At 40.5% G+C, this 21,754-nt stretch overlaps 1 protein-coding gene across 2 annotated transcripts in view; it reads left to right on the forward strand.

Annotated features, from left to right (window-relative positions):
• The window catches only part of CTNND2 (catenin delta 2), a 944,584-nt gene that overhangs the window by 875,830 nt on the left and 47,000 nt on the right, over positions 1-21,754 (forward strand). For both annotated transcript variants that reach the window (XM_032628308.1, XM_032628309.1), the window contains one exon: positions 13,296-13,506. In XM_032628308.1, coding sequence (XP_032484199.1) covers positions 13,296-13,506 — 211 coding nt within the window. The remainder of the gene's footprint in view (positions 1-13,295; positions 13,507-21,754) is intronic.

The following is a 21,754-nucleotide window of genomic DNA, read 5'->3' on the forward strand; positions in this document are numbered from 1 at the left end:
AGCATAAGGAGACAAGGATCTTATAAGATCTGGAACAAGTGCAGGTCCCTGGCATATAATTTAGGGTCCCATGATGTGTGTTAGGTTAGAGTGATTGATGCCTCGGGTTACCTGCAGTCTGAAGTTTATTTCAGCTGTGAAGGTGGATCTTTCATGCCCTGGTTTGACCCTGGGGAACCAGTCACCCAAAGCCAGATAAGACCAACTGGTAGCCAAAGCTCAATTCAGTAATATAAATTAGAATTAGAATTGCCTAGTAGAAACCAGTGCTTGGCTTGGCTGGTAGGTACTAGGAAGAAAATCAACTTGGGACAGAAAATTAAGTGAATTTCAGTCAACGAATGTTCTCATTTGAGAACCTGCATGGGGAATTCAGCCATAAGCAGCTCATTGGTTAACGAGGAAAGTGGAATTGTAGGCAAATAATTATAACTCCTTCTTCTGTGAGATTTATCTCTCTGGCTTATGAAGTCCTCTGTGAACGAAGTATGGGAGTAGGGGGTGAATGTATGAAATCAGAACAAGAAAAATGCATTTAGGAATAAAGTGTATTTAGAGTGAGTGGCTACTATCAGACAATGCTTAACATACACTACCATGCATTCTCACCAGCCATCCTTTTGTGTAGTTGGAGCATTTCTTTTATTTCTGATTTTTATCAACATCAAATCAAGTTGCTGTGAAATTAAGGTGTCTTTGGTGGTACAGATCTGTGGGTATTTGGTGACATATAAGCATAGTAACAGGAACAGAAATGTAGCTGCCCTTATTCATCAGGACCACCCCAAGCGAGCCCCCCTCCCCAGACCCCCAGTCCTCTGGGAAGGGAATGGGTGTCATGCACAAGAAGGTTTCTCTTTTCAGATAAATTTGGGAAACTCTAGGTTAAACTAAATTCACCAAAGGGTTTCATTTTGTCTAACTGCAAGACTGCAAGAGGCTTCACTTTGCTAATATACATTGTAAATTTCTGAGTTAAGCATCAGACACAGCATTTCCCACACATATGCTACAATGAAACCCTTTTTAGAATACAGCATCCTGTAGAACTAGAGTTCCAGGGATCTGTCACAGAGGTAGGTAACAACAGCAGGATAAATGTGAATGAATTCCCATCAAAGTCCTGTGGTTACATTGTGTAGTCAAACAGCTGATGTAAATTGTTTATTCATTTATCAATAAACGTAAGGTTATTAGATGTCATCCTGTTCTTGGTTTATATTATTGTTAGAAAGATCAATTACATATATAAGCTAACTAGAGGAAACTTCAGTGAATGTCTATAGAGCAACTGAATAAATGAGTTATGGGGTAGGTGTCATACAGGTGGTACAGATTATACCTGTGAAAAAAGTTCAGAGGAGGGAGTGAGGAGGGTTGGTTGGAGAGAGGAGTTTCTGGCCAAGAGACTCATGGAAAGATACCAAAGCCAGGATACAGTCAGCTCTGCAGCCTTACACACACCATTTAATCTCTTTGGGCTGCAGTTGTCTTCTATACAAATTGGAAATTGTATCTGCCTTTTCTATAGCCCTAGGGAGATACAAAGTAGAAACTGAAATAGATGTGACTTTTCTTGAAAACATTAAACCACTCTCTAATGTAATATATGAGTAGTAGCCCTTTGTGCCCTTTATTGAAACTCTTTTATTTTGGCAGAGGGGTAGATCAATTTGAGAAAGCAAGAACATGGGAATGCAATGTTAGAATTCTTCATTAGGCTACTTGCATTAATCAATCCATTACTCTTATCCCAATGTGCTAATATCAGGCCAGAGGTTCTATTCCTGAAAACAAGCTTTTCTTACAGAAATACTGACCTCATCTTGTCTCAGACATGCTATTGTCTGAAATTTTCATCCTAGGAGAGTTCTTGGATCTTTGTTAGACAGAAATCTTGACCTAAAAATAAAAAGCCTTCCTAGGTTTCTCCCCTGAAGCTAGAATCAGTGTTTAAATTTTCACCTCTACTTCCTTTCTGCTTTTAAAATGAGGCAATGAATTGAGGTAATAATTTTTTTGCTATCATGCTTAATATTTAATCAAATTATTTAAATCTTGTTAAAATGTATTATACCAGTTACTTGCCTCATTTTCAGTATTTCTCAAAAATCAATTTATTTCTAGTTCAAAAAGGTGCTTCAGCAAACCTCCTGTTAATTAACTGTGGTTTTTATTTTTAGAGTGATTCTTCTACAAATTATGTATGCATATCTTAGCCATCTTCTTGTCTGTAGTTCTACTCATTACCTTACTTCTTGACATTTCAACAATGTGAGAATTTCTCAGAGCCTAATTCAGTGAAATCCTCTGCATAAGATCTCAAGGTGCTAAAAAATACAATTCCTCTTGTCTTCCAAACAGATGGAGTAGGTTATTTATTTGGAGATGGTAACTCTTGAAAGAAATGCATACCATACACATGCAAACCTATAAGATTTGCTTTACTCGACATTATTTCTATTCAGAGGGTTGAGTTACTGATTGCATCATTTTCTCAGACCAACTGCTTACCAATTTTGGCATGTGAAATAGATTTTGATGTGTGTTATAAGGCTGTGCTTGTTTTTTCCAAATCATAGTTATTAGAAAAAAGCATAAGGAACTTTAGTGTTTCTTCCAGAATTTGTCTCAAGCTCTACCCACAGCAACCACTGACTGATTCCTTGACTCCAGCTGAACCCTTCTTACTATGACTTTTCCTCTCTCTTTCTATTTGGATAAATCGTTAATTAAAGCAGCTAGCAGATACATAAAAGAAGGTTCACTTTTTTTAAAAAAATCAATGCATTTCATTAGATATTGATTCTAATCTGGCAGGAGCAAAGGGGCAGATGTAGAGACAAACAGGTCCCATTTTGGGAAAAAGGGGCCGGCGTGATGAAACCAGAAGGTCAGTGTTGTCACACCCATTTTCCAATCTGAGAAATGAAAGCATACAGACAAAAGCATCAAGAGAAAGGGATTTTTACTAACAAATTGTTGCAAGGGATCCAGACTTGAGAAAAACCAGCCTTCCACATTTAAAGTAAAAAAGCACAAGTTTACCATGGTTTGTAAGGTCACATTTAGTCCATTCATGGTGGACAAACAGCAGTTTTCTCACAAGATAATCATACCGTCCGTCACATATCAGCGTTGCAAACATCAGAGATGAAGTTGATTCGAAAGTCAGCAGCTGCTAGAGAATTACTGAAAGATTCATTAATTGGGATTAGGGATAGAAGGGCGATCCCCTGTTTCTTTTCCTTTCTCTGTTTTGGATTTGTTTCCCTGAGCTGGTTTCTTGTTTTGTTCTGTCTTCCTGATTCTGGATTGTGATGAGCACATGATGTGTGGACAGTCATGATGGAGTCAGAACAAGGTACCAGTTTTCCTTCTCGATCCCTCTGATGTTGAAGTTCTGCCCCTACAACGCAGATTTAACCACCGATGTTTGTGGTTTAGCAGTTTTCTGATTTGGGACCATTAATTTGATGGTTGACCAGTTGTACAGATGTAGGTATATCAAGCAGTGTGGATTCATTCACAAAGACCTCTGTGCATGGTTATCAAAACTAGACCTATGTGATAATAAATCTTGAGAGTTAACTTTTGTTTTGTTTGTAGATCCTAGGTCTGTAATTTTGTTTCCTTTATGTAGCAGAAATAATTTATTCCCTTTCACCTCATCTACTGGGATCAATGACACAGCAGTGGCCGAGGCATTTCTGCCAGTCTTCACCTCCACTACCTGTAACTCAGGGATTATTCCATTTCTCTGAGCTCCAACTTTTCAGTACTCCTGGCCGTGCTGCCCGTAGGCTAGGATTCCTTAAGCCATACATGAGTCAAACCAGTGTCCTAGGAGGATACTGTAGACCTCAATCCCACATATTAAATCTACTTGTTTTTAATGGCCTTGTCATGCCTAATTAAATGATATTTGCCTTTATATGTGACATCTCTGGCATGGTCATGGGTACAGATTTTATTTTTTTCAATTATGTTCTGGTAGAAAGGGGGACAGATTCTAGTTCAATCTATAAAAACCTATGGTCAAAGAAGGTAAACAGGCTAGTCAAGGCATTTTTATATTATTTAACTATTGTTTTAAGCTGTACAGATAGGACCACTCAACATATGTTGTTATACTAAAAGGATTATTATTATTATTAACTTTTCCTGATAACTTATCTACTTTACAAATTTTCAAGAGATTTTTTCTGAATTCTGAAGAATTAATTAGAACAAGATTCCATTTAAAGAACGTTTAATCTAGTTTTTATACACATAACCTGTTAAATCAAGCATTAAAGAAAGAGGAAGTAGAAAGAAGGATTTTATAATAAGCCCAATTCAAAATAGAACATGAACCACAACCAAATTTGTCATTTACTCTAAGTAATTAATCCTTGTTCTCTTGATCTTGGGTTAGTTTGAAGTCCAGATTCTCAAAGTGAATGAGTTCTGGAACCCTGATTCAATCCCTTGGTAGTCTGAAAGATGTTCATTTGTTTCGAGGATTTCAGCTTTACAGGAGTGTCTGTAACCAAGAGCCTATTTTCTATTGTATCAAGTGTTAACGGTACCCATTAGAGTTCTTTGATCAGGCTCTTTTGATGTTTCTTCCAACAGACCTAATTATTATTATTATTATTTTTAGACACTAGGCAAACTCTCGAAGGCCAAGCAGGCAGCTGAGCCAGGGTTGGAACTCATCAGTTTGATTTTATTTATTTATTTATTTATGGCTGTGTTGGGTCTTCGTTTCTGTGCGAGGGCTTTCTCTAGTTGTGGCAAACAGGGGCCACTCTTCATCGCGGTGTGCGGGCCTCTCACTATCGCGGCCTCTCTTGTTGTGGAGCACAGGCTCCAGACGCACAGGCTCAGTAGTTGTGGCTCACAGGCCTAGTTGCTTCGCGGCATATGGGATCTTCCCAGACCAGGGCTCGAACCCGTGTCCCCTGCATTGGCAGGCAGATTCTCAACCACTGCACCACCAGGGAAGCCCCAGACCTAATTTTTTTTTTCAGACCTAATTATTGATCTGTGGTTCTGGCAGGGTCTTTAGGAGAGTGTGGGAGAAAATCAGAAACCACCTGTTGATGATAAGGCTGAATTGCTCTGATTCGTTATTCATTACAAACAACAATATCAAACTTGAGACAAGTTTAGTTTTGCGAGAAGTTAGTCAGTGACTACCATTACAGTAAGTATATATTACGGACAGTGAGGGTAATGAAAACTCTCCAGGATCTTTTAATTTATTCCATAAAGAGTGTGTTAGGATTCCCACCAACTGAAAAGGCTCTTTTAAACCTAAAAATGGAATCTTTCTTTTATTGGCCATTACTGTACCATTCTTTAACATGAAAGGGAGCATGTTTCTAACAGAACCAAAAGGTTCATAACTGCTGAAGTATCATCCTAAGACTTGTCATCACTAAGGAGGTTGAGTTTCTCTTCTTTTCATTTGCCAGGTCTTTTTTTTACTGAAGGCTTGATAAACAGGACAGCTCTTACAACAGTAATAAACCAAACAAAAACTTGCAGAATGCCAAACATTCCTAATTATTTCTAGCATCTCTTATTTCATAAGGTGATGAAGAAAACTCTTTGATGTTACCCAGCAGCAGTCAGGGAAATGCCAGGGACAGTTTAGATATAAAAGACATTTTTTTTAAGTTTTATTAGTTTGGCTCTGGGGTGTAGATTTGGAGAAGGCAATTTCAAAAAGAGCTATCAGTGCAGCTCAATATTAAAAACACAAACAGCCCAATCAAAAAATGGGCAGAAGATCTAAATAGACGTTTCTCCAAAGAAGACATACAGATGGCCAGGAGGCACATGAAAAGCTGCTCAACGTCACTCATTATTAGAGAAATGCAAATCAAAACTACAATGAGGTATCACCTCACACCAGTTAGAATGGGCATCATCAGAAAATCTACAAACAACAGTTGCTGGAGAAGGTGTGGAGAAAAGGGAACCATCTTGCACTGTTGGCAGGAATGTAAATTGATACAGGCACTATGGAGAACAGTATGGAGGTTCCTCAAAACACTAAAAACAGAACTACCATATGACCCAGCAATCCCACTACTAGGCATATACCTAGAGAAAACCATAATTCCAAACGACACATGCACCCCAATGTTTGTTGCAGCACTATTTACAATAGCCAGGTCATGGAAGCCACCTAAATGCCCATTGACAGACGAATCGGTAAAGGAGATGTGGTACATATATACAATGGAATATTACTCAGCCATAAAAAGGAATGAAATTGGGTCATTTGTAGAGACGTGCATGGACCTAGAGACTGTCATACAGAATGAAGTCAGTCAGAAAGAGAAAAATAAATATCGTATATTAACACATATATGTGGAATCTAGAAAAAAGGTACAGATGAACCGGTTTGCAAGGCAGAAATAGAGACACAGATGTAGAGAACAAATGTATGGACACCAAGGGGGGAAGCGGGGGTGGTGGTGGTGGTGTGATGAATTGGGAGATTGGGATTGACATGTATACACTAATATGTATAAAATAGATAACTAGTAAGAACCTGCTGTATAAAAAAATTAATTAAATGAATTTTTATAAAAATAGCTGTCAGGAGACACAAGATATAATAAGTTCTTAGTGCCTAAAGACAGAAAGTAATTGCTGTTTTGTTCAGAACTTTCCCATGTAAACAAGCATTCAAACTCTTTCAATAACCAAATACTACCGTCTTGAATGCATCACCTCTTTGGTTGGAAAGCCACATAAACCAGTTTTAAAATATAGATTTTTTGCACATGTTTTCTCCCCTTTTGTGATAAACTGTTCCTATAAATGTCCTTAAAGTGGAGATTTTTATGAAACATTAAGCTCCAAACATTGACAAAAAGAGAAAGGAGAGAGAAAAAGGAGCTCGCCGCATTGCAGAAAGAGCTGCGGCCGCCCACAGAGCACCGTACTGCTGACCCTTGGTAAGGGCTAACAACTTTCCTTTGGCAAAGGAGGGAAAGGCTCTTTTCACATTTACACGTAGACACACAGTCACAAGGAAATCAGTGCCTCACTTTTACATCTTCAACCACTGAGCAATGTAAATTGAGTGTGGAGAGAAGATTCTGGAAGATGGTGGGTAGGAAACCCAGGAATCTGTCACCCGCACACACACAGCAGTCTCGCTGGCAGAATCTGTCCAGTGTAACTATTTCAGAACTCTGGAGTCTAATGAAGGCTTGCACCTGTTAGAGGAAAGCTTGGACGGTGAATTATGGTTAATTTTGGTCATCTTCAGCTCTTAGCACAGTAACAGCTACCCATTCTCACACCCAGCCCTTGGCAGGCAGCTATACACGTGTTCATGGGGAACTTGTATGCAGCTGGTGGGAGCTAGGGTGGGCAATAAAGGATTCGTCCTCCAAATATTGGGCACTCTGTGTTCAGATTGTTGCTACTGATCATGGAGTTGCAGACACAGAGGCAGCTGTTGTTGCACACGCCCCCCCCAGTTGTCGAAAACCCCTCCCCCTCCAGCTGAAATGACTTCCAGGGAACTTAAAGAGCTGGTGCCCTTCCCTTGCCTCCCCCTTCATTGTTCTCTTTTTCCCCTTTTGGGAGCCAGATATTAAAGATTAGGACGTTCAAAAGCAAATGTGTATGTGAGGGAAATTAGAAAGTCACCATGGAGGCCCAGGGAAAGGCACAGGTTCATAAAAGACCTGCAGAGACATTCAGTTTACACCTCAGCACACAGACATCCTACAGCAATTAAAAACAAAACCCAGCAAACCGGCACAAGGGGAGGAATCTGAATTCCAGGGTTGCTATGTGGTTAGATTGCAGTGTCTGGTTTCCAACAACAACAAAATCACAGTGGATACATAGAAACAGGGAAGTATAGCCCTTTCCAAGGAAAAAAGTGAACCAACAGAAACTTCCCTGAGAAAGAGTAAGTGGCAGAAGTGCTAGACAAAGACTTTAAAACACTGGGTAGTTATAAAAGCTAGTCTTATTGTAAAACAGTTTGTAACTCCACTGTTTTTGTTTTTTACATGATTCAAGAGAATAATGCATTTTTAAAAATTATTAGTCTAAAAGCTAGTATTATTGTACCTTTGGCTTACAACTCCATGTTTTGTTTTCTACGTACTTTAAGAAGGTGGTGCATTAAAAAAAGTTACCATTTTATGTTTTTGGACACAACAGATAGAGATGTAGTTTTGTGATATCCATAATTGAAAGGGTTGGGGCTGGAACTATAAACGAGCAGAGTTTCTGTACATTATTGAAGTTAAACTGGTATAAATTTAAATTGGAGTGTTATAACTTTAGGACATTAAATGTAATCCACATGGTAACCACAAGTAGAATAGTTACAGAATATACACAAAAGGAAATGAGGAGGTTAAAACATTTCACTGCAAACAGAATCAAACACAAAGGAGAGAGTAATGTAAGAAATAAGGGACCAGAAAAGCTACAAGGCGTGTAGAAAACAAATAGCAAAATAACACAAGTTAAGTCCCTCCTTACAATAATTATTTTAAATATAGAGGGGTTAAACTCTCCAATCGAAAGTCAGAGATTGGCAGAATGGAAAGAAAGAAGAAAAAAAAAACATGATCCAACTATATGCTGTCTACAAGAGACTCACTTTAGATCCAAAGACACAAATCAAAAGAGAAAGGATATTTGTACACCTCTGTTCATAGTAACATCGTTCACAATAACTGAAATAAGGAAGCAACCCAAGTGTCCACCAACAGATGAGTGGATAAGCAGAATGTGGTATATGCATACAGGGGAGTATTATCCAGACTTAAAAAAAAAAAAAAGGGATAGTCTGATATATTCTACAATATGAATGAAGCTTGAAGACATTATTGCTGAGCAAAATAAAGACACACTGTATGGTTCCACTTATATAAGATACTTAAGAGTTGCCAAAATCATAGAGATGGAAAGTAGCACGTTGGTTGTTAATGGATGGGGGTGGGGAGTTATTGTCTAATGGTTTAATAGAGTTTAATAGAAGTGTAGTTTTGCAAGATGAAAAGAGCTCTGGAGATACGTGGTGGTGACAGTTGCACAGCAATATGAATTTAATCAATATCACTGAACTGTACACTTAAAAGTAGATAAGATGATACATTTTTATTGTGTCTATTTTGCCACCATAAAAAATGGAAGAAAAAAAATTAGTTTAGAGCAACTCAGCAAAAACTCACAGGTCAGTTTTAGCATCTCCAGAAACAGGGAAGCCAAAGATGCACTAAGACCTCAGAGACAAAGGAGTTGTTATATTCCTGATCCAGGGCTGTTCTCGGCTGACATTTTTTTTTTTAACCTCTTTCCTCTAACGTTGGTTTGAGAGATTTGAGTTTACCATAGTGCATCACAAAGACCAGCTATACAGAGGACCATATGAACAATCCAGAGTGATATACAATCAGTTTAGGAAAGGACTCAAGATCACAGGTGGTTAGCCCATAAAACCACTCACTACTCAATACTGCCCCCACCAGTGGAGACACCTAGGGGTAGTGTGCAAATCAATACCAGGAATAGGCTGAGTGCTGAAATAGAAACAGAAACAGGCACAGTCAGCGAGAGCAAAGCTCTGTTACCTCCTCGTGAAATTCCTACCAGGTCTTATGTGTACAGGAGCTCAGCAAGGAGCACCGCTCTAGGGCAACACAGTTTGTTAGGTCCCCTGAGTCCATCCACAAGCCTCCACATGCCCACCAACTCTGAGCAGAAGACCCCAAAAAGAAACATAAAGAGAAAATCGTTTTTAATTGTAATTTACAAACACACCTGCCCACACACAGGGCAGGAAGGGTAGCAGTTACAAGGTTACAGTTAGTCTGTCACTGATAGGAACAGTAGATTTTTTTTTTACACAATTGTCAGATGTCCAGTAGTCATCTCATATCAGTATTACACATGTCAAAGATAAAGTTATTTCATGAGAGACTAAGTAACTTCAAAGAAATGGCCTGAGGATTCATTTCTGTTGAGAATTTGAGCAAGACAGAGTGACCTTTAGTTGGTGGTGGTGGAGCTGTTTTTGTTTTGTTTGCATCTCAGGGAGCGTCTGTCTGAATCTCGGAGCAACATGCTTTTCTTTTGTAACATGTGATGCCAGTGAGAGTGGATCATGGAAAGCACCTTGGTTCCCAATGGTGGCAAGGTATTCACTTTGTTTTCCCAAATCTAAGTGTCTTTTGAACCAGATGACCAGTTTGTCTCTCCCATGGGACTTTGCTCTGTGGTTCTCCCATCCATATGATGTTTTTCTTTCTCTTTTTTTTTTTGGCCATACCGTGCGTCTTGTAGGATGTAAGTTCCCTGATCGGGGATTGAACCCAGGCCTCGGCAGTGAAAGCACCGAGTCCTAACCGCTGGACCACCAGGGAATTGCTGAGCATGTTTTCTTTTGTGTGGAAAAATAAAATAGAAATCCAACTTGTCCATTATTATTAAGTTCCTGAATTCACTTGGTTTCCGCTACCCACCTCATTATCCCCGCTAGAAATTTCTGAATCCTCTTCCCCTGCGTTACCACCACCGTTTCACTGGGCTCAAAGCCTTGTCTGAGGACCCTCCATCATGGCTGCTCTTCTCTTCCTGATCCCCTCAGGGCCAGGTCTTTGTAGTCACAAGTTCCTTGCTCTTGTCCTGAAATATTAGTCACCTGCTAGGTGGTATGATCAGTACCAGAGTCGCTCTGGGATGTTAGGCTGTGTCATATTATTTACTTATTTTTAACCAAAGTTAAATCCAGAGGAAGGGGGAGTGGTCTTCAGTCTGCAGTGGTTGGTGGCACCCGTTCTAAGACGGGAAGCTCCTCTGTTTCCTGGCAGACTCATCCACAGGGTGAAGCCTGTACACTTATGCTCTCTTCCTCTGCACCCTCATAACCTCCCAAAGCACTGCTGAGCCCCAGGTGCTCTTGATGTCCCTGTGCCCATATATATATGGCAGTGACTCCTGCCGTTTTCCACACTGGGGAGCACATTCGAAATGACAGTATTTGTCCAGCACACTGGGCAAGTCGAAGAGGCTGCTCTGGGGAAAGTGGTGGCTCCTTCCCCTTGAACATCACGGGGACACCTTGCTTCTCATTCAGGGCTCATGGGTTGGGAAGCTGTGTAAGATGAAACCACACTCTCAAGTCTGTTGTAATTTTTAAATTTTTATTTATTTATTTATGGCTGTGTTGGGTCTTCATTTCTGTGCGAGGGCTTTCTCTAGTTGTGGCGAGCGGGGGGCCACTCTTCATCGCGGTGCACAGGCCTCTCACTATCGCGGCCTCTCTTGTTGCGGAGCGTAGGCTTCAGACGCGCAGGCTCAGTAGTTGTGGCTCACGGGGCTAGTTGCTCCGCGGCACGTGGGATCTTCCCAGACCAGGGCTCGAACCCGTGTCCCCTGCATTGGCAGGCAGAATGTCAACCACTGCACCACCAGGGAAACCCGTAATTTTTTAAATGATGATAACAAAAACTAAAAAAAAAAAAAAAATGCTCTAGCCTAATCCTCTCCCTCTCCTCATTTTTGCTTTCAATGTTGATGATGTGCAAGGCCACACAACCAGTCTTCTGTGCTCATTCAGGAGTGGGGATGCCCTTGTATGCACAAGGATTGAGAGAGTTTGCTGCTTCCTTCCTCCATCACTTCCCTGATAAAGAATGCACCCATCTTCTCACTTCTGTGAATTCAAGTTGGTCTGGCAGTGGTTTGTGCGGGGTTAATGCTAAAGTCGCCAGCCTGCTGAGCTCGACTAAACTCGTAGCCCGAGCCGAGTGTGATTTAACGATGAGGAGGTAAAGCCAGGTGCTCAGAGGACTATCATGTACCAAGGGTCTTCTCCAACCTGTTTTAAGTGCTGTCATTGGAAAATAAATATGCTACATTTGGGGGTTTTCAGGCAAACCATTTTTGTCAGACACTTCTCGGCTGTCGTCAAGTGAATGAAGACACTTTCCTATTTCAGTAATTTAGACATCAGCATTTTTTTTTCATCCAAGCTAAAATAAGCCACCTAAACATAGGATAAAAGCAGATACCAAAATTACGAAGTCTTATGTTTTATTTATTACTGCCTGGAATTAAGATGTCATTGCCTCCTTCCATGGTTCCATTTCCTGCCCCCCAAGCACCACGTGCCAGAGAATTAAACAGCAAAATAAGTTATCCTTTAGAGACCTATAAGGAGGAAAAACATTTAAATGGCTTTTAGGAGCTACCTAAATATGTCTAATTGGGGGATGGGAGACGAGACAGAAATTTAACTTTGGACACATGCCGATTCCACTTGAAAAATTTAGGAACAGGCAACTTTGCTACAGGCATTCCTTTACTTAGTTCCAGAAGTAAATTAATGGAACCGAACTGGAAGCTGCAGGTGGGATGAATTAATTGTCTTGCAGGGTTATTGGTAATGCCTAAATGGCTTTGTAAACTAAAAGTATTCCATAAAGATGTCATTATAAGTACCTCTATCATGGGGAGTGGCATGATTAATAATGATAAAGTGAATTAAGGAAGCAAAGTTGCATTTTATCTTATTTTTTCCACGGGAAGTAAAACATGTCAAATTAGTAAATGTTATATGGTAGAACCATTCAGTAAAATCCCATCAGAGAGACAGATCAATCATCCAGTTACCTTAGTTCAAAGGACACCTAGTTTTATATATTGTTTGTAAAGTTTCTCTCCCCGCTTTAAATGTTTCTCTTTGCTTTATAGGGACCAGAATGCAGATGTCATATATACATACATTTTTGTGTTTTGACTCTTATTTGTTAAATAATACAAGTCCCAACATAGCTCCCGTCAAGGCATTCCTGAGGTTATGTTAGAATTACCCTATGTTTTCCTGACTTCTGTGAATAGCAAGCAGGAACCCACTGAGTGCTAACTTCTATTGAGTCCTGAGTCCAGGGTCATCACTGTGTGTTAAGTGCTTCCCACACATTTCTTCGCAACAGCCTTGTAAGGGAGGTACCATTATTCTTGCTTCGCAATTTAAGAAGCTGAGGCTCAGAGGCATGAAATAACTTGTCCAAAGAGTCAGTCCCACATCCGTCCAGCACCAAAAGTCCGTACATTTGCTGTGAAGAAATACCGTTTTCTCTGTGTATGTGTCCACGGTTACCCCATAAAGAATAATCAGTGACGGGGAACAGACAACACTGCATTAACGTGGCCTCTTGTGTTCTCTTTTTCACCCCCGTCTGCACCTCTCCCTCCACACTCTTCCTCGGTTTTGACCACATTTCAGCTCTTCCCTTCGTTTTCTTTTCCAAAGGCAAATACGCCATGCGAGACCTGGTCCATCGGCTTCCAGGCGGGAATAACAGCAGCAACGCGGCGAGCAAGGCCATGTCGGACGACACGGTGACAGCCGTGTGCTGCACCCTGCATGAGGTGATCACCAAGAACATGGAGAACGCCAAGGCCTTACGGGACGCCGGCGGCATCGAGAAGTTGGTCGGCATCTCCAAAAGCAAAGGAGACAAGTAAGTCAGACGGTGACTTCCTATCACATAGAATTGGTATTGGTAGAATCGGTTCTAAGTGTGCCCAGAATCCCCTGGGTATGGGTAACACCACTGAATGTCACTGGGAAGCACTCTGGTGTCTCATAATCAAGAGAAACAGCAGATGGCTTCCAGTCTTCCAGTTTCCCCCCCACACAAGGAAAGCTGATCTTACTAATAATTTTGATTTGATAAATAACTCATGACTTGGTGAGTCCTGGGATGTTAGTAAGATAGGCTTGACAATCCAGCGTCCAGTCTAGTGACTAGCAAGTTCCTTCCATACGGAAGAGACGACCCTGATTCATGAAGGTATTTGGTGGCAGCTGTTCCTCTGCGGCTGCAAGTCCAAGTGTTGATGATGGATCCACAACCTTTTGTTCTGTGCCTCTTCAGTTCTGCATAGCAAGTCAGGGAGGATGGGGGAGAAAACAGTGTAACGGAGTCAGAGAGAAATCAGCGTCCAACCAGCACCCTCCTTTACCAGCTGTGCCTTTGGGACAAATTATTGAATTTAACAAGTCACTGTGCTCATACTTTCCAATCTAAAACTGAGGGAGGGGCTGTCATAAAATATTTCCTAAAAGAAGTAATAATCAAGTCTTAAAGACTGAATAGAAATTTCTGGGGCAGAGGGGATAGAGGCAGTGAGGAAGGAGGACTTTTATGCCAATGGAATAAAGAGGGAAAAGGCTCATGTCAAAGGAGCGGCACCGCCAGAAACAGGAATGTCCCCAGTTTGATTTAAGAATCGATGGTATCTTACTCTGTGTAACCAAAACACATCTTCACAAGCCACAGTGTCAGTATATCAGCGAGCTGTCAATTTTACAAAAACATTCATTAACCTTAATTCAGTTTTGCCTCCTTTAAGTCCCTCAATGTAATCAAGTAAGATTAAAAGGGTAAACCTTCTGTTATCAAGGGTCTACTTCTTGACTTTGCATTCCTGGCCACACCCCTCCATTCCTTTATATCTAAACGCTGAATAATTTTTCTCCTGTTATTAAAGGCTGTGAAGGATGCACTTTGAGACTTTTTGGAAATTCTCTCATTTAATTCCAGATAATATCATTGCATAATTAGTGAAGTTTCAGGGCTTCTGTTTAAGCACTCTGAGACCTCCAAATAGGTTCAGTGAACAATTCAGGATTAGGATCTGAATACTTTCCTATATCAAATACAGAGAAGCCCCTCTGGACTCGTGTAATAATTGTGCAATGTAGATGGATGGCTTGAATTATATCTTATAATACTTACAGTAAAATGCTCTTCTACATAGGCAGGAAGCCACGTGGTTTTCTTTTTTATATAGCTTCAGTAGACCTTTGGAATCTCTAATTGAAATGCTTACCTGTTTTGAGCATTAAGAACTTAATATGTTGATGCTTTTCTTAAGCAAACACACATGCTCACACAGTAAAACCATAGTCCACAAAAACTCTCTGATATATTTGTCTATATTCATGGCACATTCCAAGACGAAAGTGTTTTCTCTGAATCGTAAGACAGTAGAGCTGTGGGAGGTGGTCACATTAATTCCTTCCATCTGTGTGAGCCTCCCTACTGGACCTTAAAGAAGAGATGCTTTTATCAGTCCTGTGGTCAAAGAAAATTATTTGATGAAACGAATTAAAAACTCATTTGAGGAAACCATCTATGCAACAGTATATATCCACGTTGCCCATCCAGAAAATAGTCCTGTTCAGTCTCTTCCTCTGGATTATTGTTAATGGGAGATTCCTTTCATTACAAATAATCTCAAATCTGTGCTTTAAATTGACTGAAATTTTCTTTATGGAATACTCATTTCATGTCATTGTTTCTTTATCTTTTTTCTCCAGTGTTAGCAGTCTGGATTTATGAATTCAGTAAGAAGTGTGGAATTGCTTTGAGTCAAGCATCTTCCCAGTTATAATTCTCCTGCTTAGTCAGTCTCAACCATTATTTTATGTGGTTTATCTCTTTTATATTTAGTGACTAATTTGGGGATCAAAACAAGGTTTTTATAACTGGAGATAACCTTGTCAGCCACCTACACTTCAATTTGATTATTACTTCTCACTGCTCTTAAAATGAATCCAGAAGAATTGCTCTGGATCTTACCACTAAACTCACCATTTGTCACTCAATTCTGTCATGATAGTAGGCACTGAGACTCCCATGGCCTTCTAGACGGGTTTGAACAAAATAGAAACACGTTATTGAAAATAGAATTTTTGGAATTGGAGATGATTTAATAATTGGAAAAGGGAGGGATATCAGTTGGCTCTAGTTAAGTCATAAAATGCTTGCAAACTTGCCCTCCTCAAAAAATTATTCAAACTTTTAACTTGAGATCGCATGAGAAAACACAGATGAAAAAAACCTACGAGGCTATGATTCTGCCTTTAACATATTTATAGGTTTTATTTCTAAACATACACAAGCTTAAATATGCCGTGATACTAATGAGTCAGCCTGGCACGTTGCCAATCACAGTCTGTTTGAACTGTATAGCTCACCATGTTTTGCCAATACACTGGAAGAATTATTCTGGAATCCTGTGGCTGGAATGGCCGTGCTGAACACCCACAATGAATGGCATCACCTGAAATTCTCAGCCGCCCCTAATTTGACACCTCTGGTGAAGATCAGACATTGTGTAATCGTTAATGACTCTTACAGGAGTCTTTCATACTTACCATTTTAAGTCTTGATAACTTATTCTTTTCACATCATTTTAAACATGCAATATGGACAAGTCCATCTGTTTCAAAAGTACATTTGTATTTTTTCAGATTTTAACAGTTATGTAGGAAATAGTGTTGAGTGTGTCACTGTATTTTGTCATAAGACAGAAAAGCCATTTAACAGCCTCCACTGTTACTTATCAGTAAGGAGCTCTGTTTGTGGCTGCAGTTATAATCACTTGTCACATAAGAAGTACTCAGTTGTTCAAGTCCTTCAATCAATAGTTATAGTTTTTCAAGTAGACGCTGCATGGGACCAGTCTAGTGGATGAATCAAAATTAAAGTCTAAAAAGAAAGTGATGTTTCTTTGACCTTCATCAGTTTTTTATAACACTGTGATGTATTGGCATTTTAATTGAGAGGTTAAAAGCTGCTATTCATTACGTATTCACAGTCTCTTTCTATTTTGCAACTAAGCAAGGAGTAGAAAAAAAATTACACCATCAGAGGAATTTTTCCATACTAAATATGTTTCAACTATATTATCGCTACCTGAATATTATTAATATGTATTCCTCTAGAGTTGCCTGACTTTTGTCATAGATACGTATCTAGCTAGTGGTGATAAACTACAGCAAAACATAGCATTTAATCTTTGCTCAGCATTGATTATATAAGAATAACATGTGAGGATCATCACAGTTGCAGAGGTTCTCCCCAAGGAGCCTACATCGGGCTCGCCAGCACCAGGAAGACCAGCCCCCAGATGGGAGAGCTGGAGGGACGCCATAGGAGACACAGACTCCGCTCTTAAAGGGCTCACGCAAAATCTCACATACCTCAAAACAGAGCGTGCAGAGGCAGCAGTTTGAAAACAGCCTGGTCAGACCCCTTGCCGATCTTAGAGAGCCTCTCAGAGAGGCAGGAGGCAACTGAGACTCCCCTGCCTGGGGACCGAGATGCTAGCAGCAGGCATTTTGGGAAGCTAGTTCTACCTTGAGGACACTGGTGCTAACAAGTGCCTTTTGGAGTCCTCCCTCTAGTCTGTTAGCACCAGAGGCTTACCTGCCCACCAGCCAGTCAGCCCCAGTCCCGGGACCCCCTACATCGAGCAGTCGGCTGTGTCAGGACCCAGCCCTGCCCACCAGCAAGCCAGCAGCCTCCACACAAGGCAGGGCCTGGCAGCCAACCGGACCAGGGGCCAGCCCCCCTACCAGTGCACCCACAGTAGTTGACCCTGCCACAAAAGAAGGACCCACACAGACCACAAAGGGGACACCCCTAGAGCATACATCTCTGTGACCAGAGGAGAGCATGCTGCTGGGCCCCATGGGACAGCTCCTACATAAGACCGCTTCTCCAAGATCAGGAAACATAACAGACCTACTTGATACATAGAAATAAAGACAGAGAATAAAGCAAAGTGACAAAGGAATATGTTGCAAATAAAGGAAAACTAGAACTCCAGAAGAAGAACTAAGTGAAATAGAAATAAACAATCCACCCAATAAAGAGTTCAAGGTAATGATCATAAAGATGCTCAGGAGAAGAACCAAACAGAACTGAAGAATACAATAACTGAAATAAAAAATACACTAGAAAGAATCAATAGTAGATTAGATGATACAGAGGAATGGATCAGCAGACTGGAAGACAGAGTAGTGGAATTCAACCAAACTCACCAAATACAAGAAAATTTTTAAATGAGGATAGTTTGAGATACCTTTGGGACAACATTAAGCATACTAATATTCACATTGTAGGGGCCCAGAAGGACACAGAGAGAAAGGGGCAGAGAACTTGTTTGAAGGGATAATAGCTGAAAACTTCTCTAACCTGGGAAAGAAAAAAGACACCCAGGTCCAGGAAGTACAGCAAGTCCCAAACAAGATGAACCCAAAGAGGTCCTCACCAAGATACATTGTCATTAAGATGGAAAAAATTAAAGATAAAGAGAGAATCTTAAAAGCAGCGAGGGAAAAGTAACTAAGTATGGACAAGGGAACTCCCATGAGACTCTCAGCTGACTTTTCCACAGAAACTTTGCGGACCAGAAGAGAGTGACATGATATATTCACAGCGATGAAAGGAAAAAACTTCTACAACCCAGAATACTCTATCCACCAAGATTATCGTTCGGATTTGAGTTTTACAGGCACGAAAAAGCTAAAAGAGTTCAGCACCACTAAACCAGCTTTGCAAGAAATGTTAACGGTACTTCTCTAAGTGGAAAAGAAAAGACCACAAGTAGAAATATGAAAATTACCAAGGGAAAAATGTCACTGATAAATATACAGTAAAGATAGTAGATAAACCACTTATAAATCCAGTAGGAAGGTTAGAAAACAGAAGTAGTAAAATCATCTATAGCCACAATAAGTAGTTAAGGGATATACAAAACAGAAAATGATACAAAATATGAAGTAAAAACTATTAAATGTGGAGGAGGGAGATCAAGATGGTGGAGTAGGAGGAAACCAAGCCCACCTCCCCCCAAAAAAACATATCAAATCATCTTCATGTTGGAGCAACTCTACTGAAAACAACCTGGAGACTTGCAGAAAGGTTCATCTTCAACCAAGTCTGTAAAGAAAGATACACACAGAGTCTGTATCTACAGAGGAAGGGAGGAGTTGTGGTCGGGTCAGGACCTGTGCCCTTAGCAGGGGACACAGAAGAAGAAGGAGATATCATGGCCTTAGGGATCCTCCCTGGGCAGCGAGGGGTTCAGATCACACACTGAGCACCCCAGCCCTGGGGTCAGACACCAGGAAGACAAGTTGCCTTACCTGGTTAAACACCAGTAGGATTTACAGAAGAAGAGAACAAGACTTGCTTGTTAACAGCCCATGCACAAACTTGCTTACTCCTGGGAATAGCTCAGAGGAAGCAGATTGAAAACTGTCTGGGGCTCTAGCTGGTTTCCCAAGACCATGCCAGCCCACACTGGACACCTGCTCCAGCCCCTCTTGCTCCAGCACTGCTCTCCACTAGAGCAGAGGCCACCATGACCAAGGAGAGTGTGCACGCTTAGAGAGAATAGAGCCAGCTTGGACTAGACCCTCTGGGCTTCTGCTCCAGCCCCTGATAGGGTGGTAACTGCCGCTGAGCACAGAAGACGCCCTGGTTCACACCTGGCTCTGACTCTAACCCCTCCATCTCCAGCCATATCATCCAACAAGGTGGTAGCTGCCAGCACACCCCAGGGGAAGATGTGACCCATGCTCACTTCAGATCCAACTCTCCCACCACTGTGCCAGCTCTCTCTCCATCGACTGGGCACACATGCAGATGGTATAGGGATGCTCCCACACAAGGACACCCCTTCAAGACTGGAATAGTCAGCTCCTACACCTAATTTCATAGAGACAGAGAATGTTAAACAAAATGAGAAGACAGAGGAATATGTTTCAAACGAAAACACAAGAGAAGACGGTGGAAAACAACCCTAATGAAACAGAGATAAATAGTTTACCAGGGCTTCCCTGGTGGCACAGTGGTTGGGAGTCCGCCTGCCGATGCGAGGGGCACGGGTTTGTGCCCCGGTCCGGGAGGATCCCACATGCCGTGGAGCGGCTGGGCCCATGGGCCGTGGCCACTGAGCCTGTGTGTCCGGAACCTGTGCTCCGCAATGGGAGAGGCCACAGCAGTGAGACACCCATGTACTGCATAAAAAAAAAAAAAAAAAAAAATTTACCAGACAAAGAGTTCAAAGCAATAGTAATAAGAATGCTAACTGAGCTCGGGAAGAGACTAGATGGACACAGTGAGAAATTTAACAAGGAACTAGAAAATATAAAAAATAACCAGTCAGACAAAGCTGCAGTCATCAAAACTGTATGGTACTGGCAGAAAAACAGACACATCGATCAATGGAACAGAATAGAAAGCCCAGAAATAAAACCCATACACTTATGGTCAATTACTATATGACAGAGGAGGCAAGAATATATAATGGAGAAAAAAGACAGTCTCTTCAATAAGTGATGCTGGGAAAACTGAACAGGTACATGCAGAAGAATGAAACTAGAACATTCTCTAATATCATAAACAAAAATAAACCCAAAATGGATTAAAGACCTAAATGGAAGACCAGAAATCTGAAACTTCTAGAGGAAAACATAGGCAGGACACTCTTTGACATAAGTCATAGCAATATTTTGAGAGGTCTGTCTCCTCAGGCAAAGGAAACAAAAGCAAAAATAAACAAAAGGGACCTAATTAAACTTAAAAGCTTTTGCATAGCAAAGGGAACCATCAACAAAATGAAAAGACAACCTATTGAATATTCACAAACGATATAACCAACAAGGGGTTAATATCCAGTTGTATATATCCAAGATATATATATATATATATATATATAACATACAACTCAATATCAAAAAACAGCCCAATTAAAAAATAGGCAGAAGACCTCAATAGGCATTTTTCCAAAGAAGACATACAGATGGCCAACAGACACATGAAAAGATGCTCAGCATCACTAATCATCAGGGAAATGCAAATCAAAACCACAGTGAGGTATCACCTCACACCTGTCAGAATGGCCGTCATCAAAAGGACAAAAATAACAAGTGTTGGCGAGGATGTGGAGGAAAGGGAACCCTCGTATGTTGTTGGTGGGAATGTAAATTGGTGCAGCCACTATGGAGAAGAGCATGGAGGGTCCTCAAAAAATTAAAAATAGAACCACCATATGATCCAGCAATTCAAGTTCTGTATATTTTTCCAAAGAAAACAAAAACACGAATTAGAAAAAAATACATGCACTTCAATGTTCATTACAGCATTATTTACAATAGTCAGTATATGGAAACTGCCCAAGTATCTATCGATAGGTGAATGGATAATGAAGATGTGAGATAGATAGATAGATAGATAGTGAGAGAGACAGAGACAGAGACGACTATTACTTGGCCATAAAAAAGAATAAAATCTTGTAATTTGCAACAATATGGATGGACCTAGAGGGTATTATGCTAAGTGAAATAAGTCAGAGCAAGACAAATACCATATGATTTCACTTGTATGTGGAATCTACAAAACAAAAGAACAAACATAACTAAACAGAAACAGACTCACAGATCCAGAGGACAAACAGGTGGCTGCCAGAGAAGAGCGGGATGGTGGGATTGGGGGGGGCGGGGTGAGTGAAATAGGTGAGGGAGATCAAAAGATACAAAATTCCAGTTGCAAAATAAATGAATCATAGGGATGAAATATACAGCACAGGGAATATAGTCAATAATATTGTAATAACTTTGTGTAGTGACAGAGTTATCACGGTGTTTATTTTGTAATGTATACAGATATCGATCACTAGGAACTGACAGAGTGCTGTAGGTCAATTATAATTCAGTTTTTTAAAAAAGAATAAAGTGTACCTGTGTCTGTATCCATGAAAAGATCTAAAATTCTCTACATCAAAAGAATTTAATACATTTAGAGCATGATACTAGCATAAATGTGAAATCATTTAGCAACTGTCCATTTCAGTGAAAGAAAACATGTGTATTACTTAAATACAGCTTATCTCTCATAGAGAAAAAAC

The sequence above is a fragment of the Phocoena sinus genome, chromosome 3 (genome assembly GCF_008692025.1).
Source record: "Phocoena sinus isolate mPhoSin1 chromosome 3, mPhoSin1.pri, whole genome shotgun sequence".
In the NCBI taxonomy this organism is placed as follows: domain Eukaryota; kingdom Metazoa; phylum Chordata; class Mammalia; order Artiodactyla; family Phocoenidae; genus Phocoena; species Phocoena sinus.